We start from the raw sequence: 13,575 nt of genomic DNA on the forward strand, positions 1-13,575 counted from the left end.
AGGTGTGGGCCATTTTCTTTTTCTTTTGAAAAGTCCCTAAAGAAATGAAGCCACACTATCACACACACACTCAGAGTTAGATGGTAACACTCGAAATGGGGTCACTTGATGGGTATTCTCCTGCAACATGGTTTCTCTTCTTATAGTTTAAAAATACTATTTTTATGAAAAAAAAAAAAAAACCTGCCAGGCAGTAACACATGAAAGTGTCCCCTGGTCTGGTAGAGCTGTCTCTGCCAGCTTGGATTCGAGATAATTATGAATAGTCAAATGGTGCTGCTTTCACTGTTTGTCTTTCTTAGGAACAAATCTGGGGGCTGCAGAGATGCCTTGGGGGTTAAGAGCATTTACTGCATCGTGGTGAGGGTGAGAATTCAGTCCTAGCTTGCACAGTACAATGCAGGTATTCCCTTTATGCCTATGCCCTCAGCTCCAAGGAAGTCAGACAGGACTGCTGGGGCTTGCTGGCTTGCAGTCTAGCTGAGAACATGAGCCCCAGGTTCAGGAAAGAGGCCCTCACTCAAAGCTGGCTTCCACATACGGAATACATATGCACGTATACTCACACACATAAACAAAACTTTTCACTAAGCTCTCCCAGGGAGTGTTCCACTCTGGAGCAAACGGTGCCCGCTGTCAGTTCTGATATCCGGTCTAACCCAGCATTGTATGAGGACAAGACAGGCTACCCTCCTCGGGTGCCGCCTGCTGTCATTCACCCATTGATTCCTTGACACGAAAGCATATGATCTCAATGGCAAGCATGTTTCTGACCTTGCTCTGTGGTCTGCATCTCCCACGGTGTAACTAACTTTCTTGACTTCTGTTATCCTTTTACACATGTATGGCAGAATCAGTATTAAGAACCAGAGAGGAAAGTTTTTATGGGGACTAAAACCTGTACCCAAGCACAGTGTTTTGAGTTGTTTTGGCTGCACAAGTTTTCTCAAACAACCTAGACCCAGTTCCTGGCAGGAGGGTGAGCTAGGATCCGGACAGCATCAGGCCCAACGCTGTTACAGATGAAATTGGGCTCTAAGAAAGTGGGTGGACAAGACCATGTGGGGTCTGGAAGCAGGGATGGGAACATGACTAGGAGTCTTGGTTTCTCTTGGGCTGTCCTTCCATGTCATGGCCACAATGTGGGTTCATAAAGACCCCACCAGAGAAGCTGGCTGGTGGGTTCCCCAAACCCCGCCCCATCCTCCCACATGCACCGCCACATAGAGCCAGTGATCCACAATCAAGAGAAAAGATATTTAATTATTTCTCAGTCTAATCTCTTAAAGCGTTCAAAGTGTTTTCACAAGTGCAAGGGGAGGGATTGTTCTCAGCCAACATTTACCAGTGATTCCGACACACGCAAAGAAACTGCCAATCACGGGGCTTTATACTTACTTTAATTTCTGCACTGAAAAAGAAAAAAAAAGGTAAAAACATGACAAATTACAGTAACATCTTCTTGTCCTTAATCTCTGCTCTTGGGGCCAGAGTTGGGAAGAGACAGGGAAACACTGAAGCATGGTAATCACGTGACCAGGACACCTCAGTCTGGCTAACAAGGGCTCTACTTATCTGGACAAGGTACTGTCAGCGTGCCAGGTCAGGAACAAGACAGACAACAGTCAAGATACATTAAAAAAAAAAAAAGAAAAAAATTCCCATGATTCCATTCTTAAAAATCAAGCACAAAATCTGACAATGAGATCAAGGTTCACATGTCCCCATGGGATCTGGGGATGGGTCCAGGGAGGCAGCCATGTGACATGACTTACACCGAGAAACAGACCTGCTCTACACAGAATGCTGGCGGCTGTAGAGCGGCTCCTCCTCTCCAGTGCAAATGCATCCTGCATGGGGAAGGGGAGCCCTGGCCTGCTCCCTACCCAGCCTCCTGAGAAGCTGCAAGAGCCACAGGGGCTTGGGTCTGTGCTTTGGAGGCTGCTGCCTCTGGAATGTTCCACGCTCTCATGGTCTGGTGGGCTGTAAGGTTTTAGGTACGCTCCACATGCTGTTTAAGTGCTTGCTTTATTTCTCATGTGCAAACTGTAACTGTCTAAAGCTCTCAGAAGGACGCGTACAGACACGGACACCCTGAAGAGAGGAGGGTACTCGTAGGCCCTCCCTACTCCCAGAGCAGGCAGGAAGGGGAGCGTTAGAGAAATAGTTAAGAGAAGGGTGCTCTGAGGCAGTTAAACTCTAGTCCCTGATTCGGTCCTTGGGGTGAGCGGCGTCCTCAGTAGGTGATTGTCCACTCCTTCACAGAGGCGTCATGGGAGGTGGTGACCAGTGTGTGTTCGTCTAGCCAGGCCAGGCTGCTGACGTGGTGCAGCCGGTGAGCATCTGGGAAAAGAGTGGAAATTGAAGAAACAGGCCCACTGCCTCTACCTGTATTTAAGAGGAGAGATCCACTGGGCCAGAGGCAGAAGCAGCATCTACAAACAGTGGTAGGTCTACTTTCACAAGGACAAGTTTGTGAGGACGGGCGAGAACAGGTGATCCGGCAGTAGCTCCAAGCGGCTCCTGTCTTAACTCCTGGGGGAAAAGCATCCCTTTTCACATCCAGGTCAACAGGCAGACAGGATGGAACACAGGACCACAGGAGCTGCATTTAGAGACTGAACCAATCAAGCAGGAAACCAGCCAGCTTCACAATGGCTCTGGCTGTACTCGACAGACATGACAGCCATGCTCTAAACACCACAACATGACAAGTGTGTGTGTGCCATGTACATGCTCTATCAGTGGTTTGAAGTGTATCAATGGGTACACTTTATATGCAAATGCTGGTATGCTATTTCTGACAGACGACTTGAGCTCTTTGGATTTTGATGTCTTGAGAAGGTCCTGCTACGAGTGTCACATATGCCCTTAAGTTGAAGAGGTGGGGTATAACAAGAAATGTCTCCTCCAGAAGTCACACTGGAGGATAAGACTAACTGCCATCTCACCTACACTATTCTTGACTTCAGCCATGAGATACTGCACCTCTGTGCTTCACTCAGCCCTAACTTCTCATGAAGTTCTAGGGGGCCTCTAAGTTCCAGGAAAGGGGCACCCCTGTACGATTCCTGTTCCCTACACCTCGGTGGCTCCCAGCCTGGCTCAGCAGCCCCATTATCAAGAGGGAGGTCACGCCATCCTGGGCCTCAGCACTCTCTCCACAGCAAGGCCAGCTCTAAGGCCTTGCATCTGGGAGTCTGTGAGCACAGCAGACAGATGCTATGTCCGTTCTATGCACCACTAACCCTGACACATTACTTTCCTGGTCCATTTCATTTGTGAACTTTCTAGATTTCCTTACAACCCAAAATGGCTCCTTGGAAGCTGTCTCAGGGCTGCTCCTCCTGGCCTGCCGCTCCAGGATAGTGGCCTCCCTGACTTGTAGCTGTTGAAGGTGATCTCAGGATAACATTAGAATAGGCCAAGATCCCTGTTCCAATGAACACAAATGGTTGTTTCTGAGTAGCATGTAGACCAAGGGGACTGTATAAAAATGGCATGTGACTGTGAACCCTAACAGGGAGTTATCAGCAGGAGCAGTGGTAAGACATTGGATAGTCAGAATAATGATTTTTTTAAAACTCTTGTTTCCTTGGCAAAGCATGGTTCCAATGACCCTTCTGCTGACAACACAACAGTGGGATAACTTGGTTGTGGGTTAAGGCATAGGAGTGGGGTGGAGAGGAAACCATGGCAGGCTTTTCCTCGTGTATGCACTACGTTTGGAGATCAAGGATTCTTACTGGAATGAATGTCTCAGGGTTCCTCTGCAGGCCAGCAGAGTGCCTGGTGTGTGCTGGAAGGAAAAATGGAGCCACATTTCATCAGGTCACTTCTTAAAGTACAGACCCCAGGGTCACCTGACCCTAGAAACCATGATCAGGGTACTACTTCAGGAGAAGCCCACAGAGCCCTGGTTTTAGAAGGGCTGAGGCTCAAGGGTGGGAGTTACCTTGGATCTTGACTTTGGTCTCTGGGTCACTCAGCGTCCAGACGTACACCATCATATCCATGCCGCCAGAGGCAAAGTGTTCATTATCTGGTGACCAGGCCAGGCACACAATTTTTGCATGGTGTCCATAAAAAACATTATTCTCCTAGTACATAGAGAAAACAGAGGTGTTAATATCAGAGCTAAGGCCAGAGCGCCATGTGTCCTCCCAGCCAGCCCTTGAAGTAACAGGGAGAAGCCCCAGTACCTGATCACTACCCCCAGCTCACAGCATCCTCCCAAGAGCCCCACCAGGTGCCTGCCGCTCATGAAGATGAAGACATGGCTGAGGAAGGCAAAGCCCAACAATGTCTGGCTGGATTACTCCCCTATGCCCTCTAGTGTAGGATGGAGAGGTCTGCACCCTACTCACCGAATAGCCATCAGCTACACTGAATACTGTGACCACCTTGCTGGCATCACACACAGCCAGGAAGGCACCATCATGAGAGTAGGCCACGTCTGTTACTGGTCCCTTGGCCTCTAGGAGTTTGCCTTCATCCTTTAGTGTGGAGGCCAGGATGGAGTACACACGCACATTGCCATCCTGTAGGCAGAGACAGAAAGCAGTCACTCCTTAACCATAAATATCATGTGCCCTGACACGGGGGAAAGTCAGGGCTTCAGTCAAGTGCTCTGCCATGGCTCAGTAGGCACCAGTACGTGCCCTGGGCTGCCAAGAAATGGCTGACTCCTCTCCACACACCCCCTTAAGTGTTTCACTTCAGCATCTTCCTCACCTGTGTGTGTTGTCTGGCTACCAAAGGGGCCCATAGTGCTCATGGTTTCCTGAAAGGTCAACCTGGAGAAATCTGCATAAACAGCTTCCCAGCCTCTAGAGAGTCCACTTGTGCCAGGCAAGCTGCATTTATACCTGTCTCCTACAAGTACCCTGTCACCATGTGCCAGGTACAACTTTATATGATGGTTATTCTTGATTGTCATTTAACTAAGATCCAAGCAGATATGTACATCTCTGAGCACCCCCCCCTCCGAATTAAATCATTTGAAGTGGAAGACTTGCATTTTTTATTATTTAGTTATTAATTTATTATGTGTAAGTACACTGTAGCTATCTTCCGACACTCCAGAAGAGGGAGTCAGATCTCATTACGGATGGTTGTGAGCCACCACATGGTTGCTGGGATTTGAACTCAGGACCTTCAGAAGAGCAGTCAGTGCTCTTAACCACTGAGCCATCTTTCCAGCCCAAGACTTGCTTTTAATATGGATCTTTGAGTTAGGAACATGTACCTTTAATCTGGGCCACACCTTCTAGTGGCAGCCTACCTAAAGGACAAGGGAGAAGGAAGCTTTCTCTTTTTGCTTGCTTGCCCTTGCTGGCAAATCCATTCTTTCATCAGCCTTAGAGCCTACTTCTTTGTGATTCTGGCTTTCTCTGAGCCCCAAATCAGATACCAAGGTCATTGAATAAAGGAAAAGGGCCTTACCGTGCCACCAACAGCCACTGTGTCCCCACCAGGGTGCACAGCGACGACTTCAGGCTCGTAGCCAGGGTTGTCGATGCTGAAGCACTTCTTCTGGTCCTTCAGAAGGACAATCTGTGGCATGGAAGATGCAGTCAAATCAGTGGACCCTGAGACACTGATCATCAGCAGGAATACCGAGTTCTGGTTAGTGGCTCTTGGCCCTAGCCACACCCTCCCCATCAGGACTATGTTACTGTTAGCTGCTGGCCAGAACTTGAGAAAATGTTCAGTGATGGGACCATGTGAAGTGAAGTGCTGGTCTCTGAAGGGCAAAGGGCAGAATCACCAGGAAAGGACTTGACTCTTAACCATAAGGGGCAGCAGCCTGACCCTGAGGATTCTGACTCTAGATCTAGAGCACAAGAAACAGCTAATGTTATGCAGTGCAGGTTTTTGTTCAGTCTGGGGGACAGTGTGGTATCCATGACAAAGGGTTACTGGACATCTAGCACTAAGTCTCTCTCCAGTCTTTAGGTCAGCAGTAGAGCCCTGAGGGAACACTGGAGCAACCCCAGGTGCATGGAGAGGGGCTGGGCAAAACAACCTAACAGGGAGCCAACAGGGGGTCTGCACATGCTACTGCTCTGAGACAGCCTGCAAGTCCTACACTGCTTTAAAATGAAGGTGGAAGACTGTTGTGTGTGGAGAAGGCTTCACCACACTCAGTCATGCTGGGGCCAGCCATGTTTGCCTGAGTGACAGATACTTCCATGTGTTTGCTATCAGGGCTCTGGAAAAATGTGGAGGCTTCATCTTGACTAAGCTACCTGCTGACGAGTCAAGGTCACCTGCAGACCTTGGCTTGTCCTCGACAACCAGCAGGTAACACGGTGTACGCACATGCAGAGAAAACCCGTCTATCTGGGAGCTGGTGCCCTGACCTGCTAGGACACTGTAGAGGAATTTGCCATTAGCTTCTGAATGGCAGGTAGTCTGAGTCCCTGCTTTTACCCACCGTGGCTAATTCTTCAGATCAGCCTCAAAGACAGGGTCAGCTCACAGTCACAATGACCTCAGTTGAAGTCAGTGGGGCTCAGGACAAGGTGTCTGTGTGAGGTCTTGCCACAGAAAAGGCCCTAAGTCCTCATGCACTGTCCACCAGGCCCGGTGCTGATAAAGGCTGGCAGCTCTGCCATGGAGAGCAGCCCTGCCCAGGGCACTGCATGCAGTACATTCATTCCGTTTTGTGCCCTGTGGCTGGCCCAGACTGAGTGTAGTAATTATTTGGCAGGAACATCTGATTATCTGGGACACAGAATCCACTCTCCCTTTTCAGGGAGGGGCGGGGAGATCCTGAATGGCCCATTCTTCAGCAGGGTCTGTCACTCATGCCAACAGGAACCACTAGTCAGTTGCTGGCCCTGCCCACATGATGGGAAGCCTGGGTTTGCAGAGATGACACGGTGAAGCAGAATTCTGCACAAAGTAGGTCAGGCAGAGATGTGAGCCGAGGGCTGTTTTAGCCACTCTAGAGGAAACGGTATGCAGGGACTTCAGAGAGTCAGAAGCTAACGTGGCCTGGGCCTCCCCTTATCCTCATGTGGCAGTGTCACTCAACAGCTAAGCTGTGCAAGGAGTAGGGCAACTGTATCTTCATGACCAGTCTGTGCTTCTGTTAGGGAGACCTCAAGAGCTCAGAGAGGGCGAGAAAGTGATTCAAATCGCACAGCTCCACCAGGGAAGGGCTAAGAAAGATAATGACAAAACCACATAGCTGAGTGTGCCTCAGACCCTTATGGACAGATGGGTATACAGTTTGGTCTGATGCTTACAGACCGGCTCTGCCCTTTTCCTGTGCTTTGACTTAGGGGACAGCACTTTGCCTAACAGCACAGGGACTCTGAGAAGCCACAGGCCAAATGAGCCTGCAGCACAAAACACTGGCAGAGTCACCTGGAAGATGGAGCCTCAACTGAAGAACTGCTTTAACTGGACTGGCCTGTGGGGCGCTGTCTTGTCTGCTAACTGACTCAGGGGAGCCCAATTCATTGTAGGTAGCACCATCCCTAGGCAGGCAGTCCTGGGATAGGTAAGAAAGATAACTGAGCATAAACCTCCTCCAGGGTTCCCACTTTGAGTTCCTGCCCTGCCTGTTCTCAATCATGAACTGTGACATAGATTAAAAGCCAAGCCGGGTGTGGTGGCACACGCCTTTAATCCCAGCACTCGGGAGGCAGAGGCAGGAGGATTTCTGAGTTCGAGGCCAGCCTGGTCTACAAAGTGAGTTCCAGGACAGCCAGAGCTATACAGAGAAACCCTGCCTCAGAAAACCAAAAAAAAAAAAAAGCCAAAATAAACATTTCCTCCCCAAGTAGTTTTGTTCTGTGTTTTGTCATAGTATCAGAAAAAGGAAATCAGGACATGGGCAGAATCCAGAAACTATTACATCTCATATCCCACTACTTCTGGACAAAATGTAGCTAACCATACCTGTCCAATGCACACGACCACAGTATATCCCCCAGGGCCAACAGCTACACACTTTGGTTGAACATCCAGTTTCACAACGCCTTGTCCACTGTTGGGGTGGGAGAGAGGAGGGAGGGCAGGTTACTTCTACATTCAAGTAGCTCAGTGTGCTATCAATACACACATTGCAGAGACTGCACCACTTAGCTACGTGGAGAGGAAAATCCTACTGTAACCTCTCCTGAAGGGCACAAGAGGGCACTGAGGTCTTTTTATCATGAAGGGAGACCAGAGTGGGGAAAAGGTGGCAGCAAGTAGTAGAGCTTGGAGGAGCTGGGCAGCCTCTTCCTGTCACCTATGCTAAATGAAGCTCAATCATCTCCCACCCATCTGGAGGCCCAAGACTGCGATTTTCTAGGTCCATACAGGACTGAGAGTCCTTCTGAGGCTCATAGCTGCTCTTCCCAAGAGGGGAAACTAGAACTCCAATACCTTTAATGAAGACCCCAATTCCCCCTTATATTAGATGAATGTTATCAAAACTCATCTAGAATAATTTATAGTCACATCTTTCTTGAAAATGTTAACTAGCAAGCTTCCACAGAACTAGGCTAAGCCATGGCTGGCCTCCAGAGACCCAAGTTCTCCTGACCCTTGCAGCTACAAGCTGAAAACTGGCCAACTTTCACAAGTGATGTCACAAGGCAATAGAAAGCAGACAGCTGGGAGCCCTGGGTGTCTGGGGTGCCTTTATTCTCAGATCTCAGTGGCCACTGGTCGGAACACACAGGACACACAGGCAGGTCTGCTGCCAGTCAGGCCCATGTCTGGGGTAAGAGGCTCATAAAGATGTTGCCCAGCTGGGCAGTGGTGGCGCATGCCTTTAATCCTAGTACTTGGGAGGCAGAGGCAGGTGGATTTCTGAGTTCGAGGCCAGCCTGGTCTACAAAGTGAGTTCTAGGACAGCCAGGGCTACACAGAGAAACCCTGTCTCGAAAAAACAAAAAACAAAAAAGAGTGGGAGAAGATAAGTTCCCGAAGGTTGCTCTCTGACCCCCTACATATAAAGATGTCGCCCAGGATCCCATCATTCTCCAGGCCAGACACATTCCGAGCAGGATTTGGGTCAAGAAAGGCCATGATTGGAGTCATCAGGACTACATGATGGGCAGGATAGGGGACAGGATATTTGTCAGTTAGTGTAGTGGGTAGGTCTTGTGAAGGCTGGTTGGTGAGTGTGCTTCTAAGACAATGACTTGGAGTAGCCCATCTAGCTCTCTTGCCTGCTCTCACCTACTGTCACTGTGGATGGATACTCTGATTCAGTGTTACATGCCCACTTACACTCAAACAGGAGGTTGGTCCTCATACTCAGCACCTGGCATGTCATGAGCCTTTGAGCATCACTTGACTTTTTTTTTTTTTTTTTTTTAAAACAACCTAAGCTCCACTGTCACTGTCTCTACTGGAAGAAAAATACAATGGAGAACAGACAAACTAATGACTCATGGGGCTGCAGTCTGTTTTGGGGAAGGGTCTACACCCGTGACCCTAGTTACCAGGTCCTGTTGCTCAACCCGCTGGGCTTAGTATCTGAATGATTTACAAAACAAACAGGAAGGGCAGGCAGGAACCACCCTTGACCTGGAACCTTTTCAGGTACCTGTGGCTCCTTCTGGGCCTCTCTAGATGCATGGCTGGCTTCCTCAGGCAGGACTTACCTGTAGTCCCTCAGTGTGAGGTTGGTGTACCGCACTGTGTCATCCATGCTGCAGCTGACCAACTGCTCAGACTCATTCACAGTCATCCTGGACACCTGATTTGTGTGGCCTTTTCCAGAGAAGGAGTCATTCTCTCCTGTCTCTGAATCCCAGTAATGTGGGGTATGATTAAGGAGAAACCAGACGTCAGGATGGTGGCGCCTACGGCTCTAGGGAGCCATGGCTGCCCTTCATGCAGGCTGAAGATACTGCAGAAAGGACAGGAGGTATTCTCATGGATGGCCAACTTTGGGATTTCAGTGAGCAAGGCAGTGTGAGGTAGTGGGTCAGCCTGGCTACTAGCCAAAGGACCAAGGCAATAAATACCACAACCTTCTTAAGAATGCATCCAAGGCCAATGTATTGGATAGGAAGACTTGTCTATGATGGCCATGACAGCTGACATGCCTGATGTGTAACAGTCCAAAATTGCAGTTTTTGAATACTGATACAATCCTATGGTACATCAGAAAGTGCTAGGACATGCAGCAGTCACAGCCTGATACAGGCATACAAGAAACACTGTATAGTATTATAACCTCTGAACTGTAGGGTACACAGGAAACAAATGAATTCAGGTTTAGGTTTGGCTCTCATTGCCAGGGTAGGTGTCTCTATGTAAATTCTCTGGTGACAAGAACAAGGATAAAACCCTTCTGACTACAATTCCAGATTGTGTGGCGTGCTCTAACTAGCATCACTGACTAATCCTGGAGCAGCCTTTGTGAGGTGGGCTTCTGCAGTGACCAGAGTACCGTGTGCAGAGAACAGTGCGGTTTATGTGTCGCTGCCCACTGAATGTGAGCCAAATGCTTCTTTTGTCTTTCCTATATCAGTAACTGAGGCTAAGACTACCCGCAGGTAAGCTGGCTGTGCCCAGTACTCAAGTAACTACTGCCTAGGTGCTACTGGGTACCACCCTGAGGGTGGAGGAGGCCCAACTTACATGGGTGGTGTGTGGATGCTGAGCCTCAGGTGCACTGGGATAAGGTGTGGCTAAAGTGTACAACCAAAGAGCATCTCCTTTCAAGTGACCACCATCATTTCTGTGACACAGGAGCTGTAGGGATGGGAACCTAGACATGGGCACCAAGGTTCATGTGTGATTGTAAAAAGTGGTGCTGAGGGCCTGGTTACAGGGCAGGCTGGCCCAAGGGACTGCTTGGCCACCAGCTGTGACACTTCTCCTTGCCTAGTGGTAGAGGGTGGGTTATCCAGCCTTTCTAGGCTGGCAGATCTTCTTGGGTCTTGTGAAAACCAGAGACAAAGTAGGTTTGGGAGACATGCTGTGAGGATAGAGACAGTCTCTTCTGGGAAGCCAGCAACATGTGAGTAAGAGGTCATCATGCAGGGCCAGCTTCACAGTGGGTGCCCCAAACAAGTGACAGCACGGGCATGGCAGGCAGGCCTCAATCAGTTACATACTTCCTAAGGACTTGTAAGTGACTGGGGACTCGGGGCACAAAGAACCCATGCCCTCCTGAATTCTGGCTCCAGCTCTGTTGCTAACAGGCCATGCGTTTTAGGAGAGTCACCTTGCCTCTCTGGGCTTCAGTTTCCCATATTTAAAGCAAAGTGCCTCTGCTAAGGATCTGTATGCCCTGAATCCTAAGACTCAATGATTTCATTGCCAGTGACAGAGCTTGACACAGCAATCACCTTCATTACAAACAAAAGGGCTCAAGGGCAGAGACAGGCATCGTGCTAGTTTGAGCAGAAAGCAGGGCCAAGGCCTTCTTCTGCCCAAGGCCTGTAGAGGTCAAGGCACCAGGTGCAGACAGATGACCAGAGGTCAGACTGCTTCGTGAGTGCAGCTGGGGCTAGAGCCATCTGGCTGACCTGGCCTCCAGCACCATGGGAATGGAAAAGTTCTCTCTCTTGCCAGTGCTTGTGCCAACCTCCCAGTCAAAGGATATTGATATGTCCATCATGGCTCCCAGAATAGATGTAGGACTTGCCACCATTTCTGTGCACGGTCAGACACTGGATGGATTTACTGTGACCCTGAGAGAGAGAGAGAGAGAGAGAGAGAGAGAGAGAGAATGAATATGGGATGGGTTGAGCTGAGGTAGTATGTACTCATAGGCTGAGCTGTGCTTGGTCTCCAGCAGACACACTGCCCACAGGTAAGTCCCGAGCCACTCACTATCAGTCATCTATGTCCCAGTCAGCTGATCTGACAAACTATCAAATGCTGCTTCCCTCAATATCTAAACCTACCTGGGCTAAAAACAAGGTCTATATCAAAGCCTAGCACTCAGGGACCTAAGGCACCTAGAGAGACACCCTGCCCTGCTGTTTCCAATGGGCACATCAGCTGGGTCACTCACAGGGAGGGAGGCAGCCAGGATAGAATTAGACAGTGGACATCCTGTGCTCAGGCCCTCCTTGGTACTAAATTTTCCTAGGATCCTTCACTACTGATAAAGCAGGAGACCTTGTTGTGTATATAGGACTTTCTAGAGGGTGCCTCTCGCCTTCTCTGTAAGTGGCTCAGATAGCATTCAAGTGTCCTCTAATTTCTCCCTTTTCCTGGGTCCCCACTAGCCTCTGTTATTTTCTAGAACCCTTGATGGCTGTTAGGTCTGCTCCATGCTTGGGACTTCCTCCTTGCATCCTGTCTCAGGGATTCCATGGGTTTCCTTTGCTGCCATAATACGGCATTTCCCCTCAGAAAACAATGATAGTCCTTGGTAGAACACATTGAATAATGTCTTAAAAGACATGAGCCCAAACTGTTCAACCCAGCATGGGCCTCATAGGCACCAAGCATACTGCCTGGCCTACTGAATGAAAATCTGCACTTGGCAAAATTTCAGGGGGACTCGTTGTCTATGGCAACAGCCTTGCTTGAGCACTTTAAGATTTCAGTCCTCACTGCAATGTCTAGTCCTCTCTGGGCAGAATTGTTTAAAAAGTTAGTATTCTCGGATGATTCTTACATAACCTTAAGCTTCCGAAACACAGGCTAGAGAAAGCACCACAAAGGCCAGCTCCAGAGACCCTGACCCAGCCCTTTGCTATAAAGCTTCCAGGTAAGTCTCCAGGTTAGACAACTAGGAATCACATTCCAATCTCAAACGTCTAGTTCACTAGAACAACTTGTGTTCTCTGTAGCCTGAGAATGGCAGCTGCAACCTAGCATGGTCTATACACTACACAGATAGGCTGAGGTGTAGGTTTCTCTGAGAACTTAAAAGACAATGATAACCTTAGAATCGGCCTAGCCAAGAAGCATAAGCAGGACTCTGAGTCTGGCAGAAGGGGTAGCTCAGAGCAGTAGTCAGGCCAAGATGCCCAGGAGGCAGCCCACTAAAAAACGGCTCTTCCGGGCACTATCCTGGTAGGGAACTAGGTCTGCCTGACTTCTCACCATTAAAACTGGAGCCACAATACAACTTCACAGCTGCAGTGATAGACATGTTTTGTCGTCTGTCTCACACACAGCTATGCTCCGGGACCCAACAATAGAGGGGCTCCCAATTCTGTCTCCAGGGCCTGTGCCAAGTTACCATGGTGCTGGGAGGTCAGGAGGCCTCGAGCTTCTGTACACTCTCACCTACAGAACGGGGACTGTCACCCCGTGTGTTTCAGCCCTCGAATAGCAGGCTGCACAAGTGAGAAGAAGGGCTGGGCTGGGGGTTTCACTTAAAATGCAAGTTCTGGAAATTCTCAACAACCAGGATGGGGGTTGAGGCATGGAGCCCGTGTGTTCAATGGTTCTATGTCAATTTGACACAAGCTAAAGTCATCTAAGAGGAAACCCTCAATCAAGAAAATGCCTCTGCAAGACTGGGCTAAAGGGCATTTCTTAGTGATTAATCAGGAAGGAGTCAGCCCACTGTGTGTTGTACTCTCACTAGGTTGGTGAAGAAAGCAGACTAAGCAAGCCAATAAGTAGCACCCCTCCATGGCCTCTGCA

The 13,575-nt window shown here is 49.2% G+C and overlaps 1 protein-coding gene across 2 annotated transcripts in view; it reads right to left on the minus strand.

The window, feature by feature from the left end:
- Positions 1–1,236: 1,236 nt before the first annotated feature.
- Wdr1 (WD repeat domain 1) overlaps positions 1,237–13,575 on the minus strand; it is a 36,117-nt gene continuing 23,778 nt past the window's right edge. The window contains exons 9-15 of one of the 2 annotated variants that reach the window (NM_011715.3): positions 11,570–11,657; positions 9,615–9,771; positions 7,915–8,002; positions 5,446–5,556; positions 4,368–4,541; positions 3,956–4,100; positions 1,237–2,343 (exon numbers count right to left, since the gene is read on the minus strand). In NM_011715.3, coding sequence (NP_035845.1) covers positions 2,237–2,343; positions 3,956–4,100; positions 4,368–4,541; positions 5,446–5,556; positions 7,915–8,002; positions 9,615–9,771; positions 11,570–11,657 — 870 coding nt within the window. In that variant the 3' untranslated portion in view covers positions 1,237–2,236. Of the gene's footprint in view, positions 2,344–3,955; positions 4,101–4,190; positions 4,281–4,367; positions 4,542–5,445; positions 5,557–7,914; positions 8,003–9,614; positions 9,772–11,569; positions 11,658–13,575 lie in introns of those variants that run through there. The other variant, XM_006503863.4, reaches the window with a different exon arrangement.

The sequence above is a fragment of the Mus musculus genome, chromosome 5, assembly GCF_000001635.26.
Source record: "Mus musculus strain C57BL/6J chromosome 5, GRCm38.p6 C57BL/6J".
In the NCBI taxonomy this organism is placed as follows: domain Eukaryota; kingdom Metazoa; phylum Chordata; class Mammalia; order Rodentia; family Muridae; genus Mus; species Mus musculus.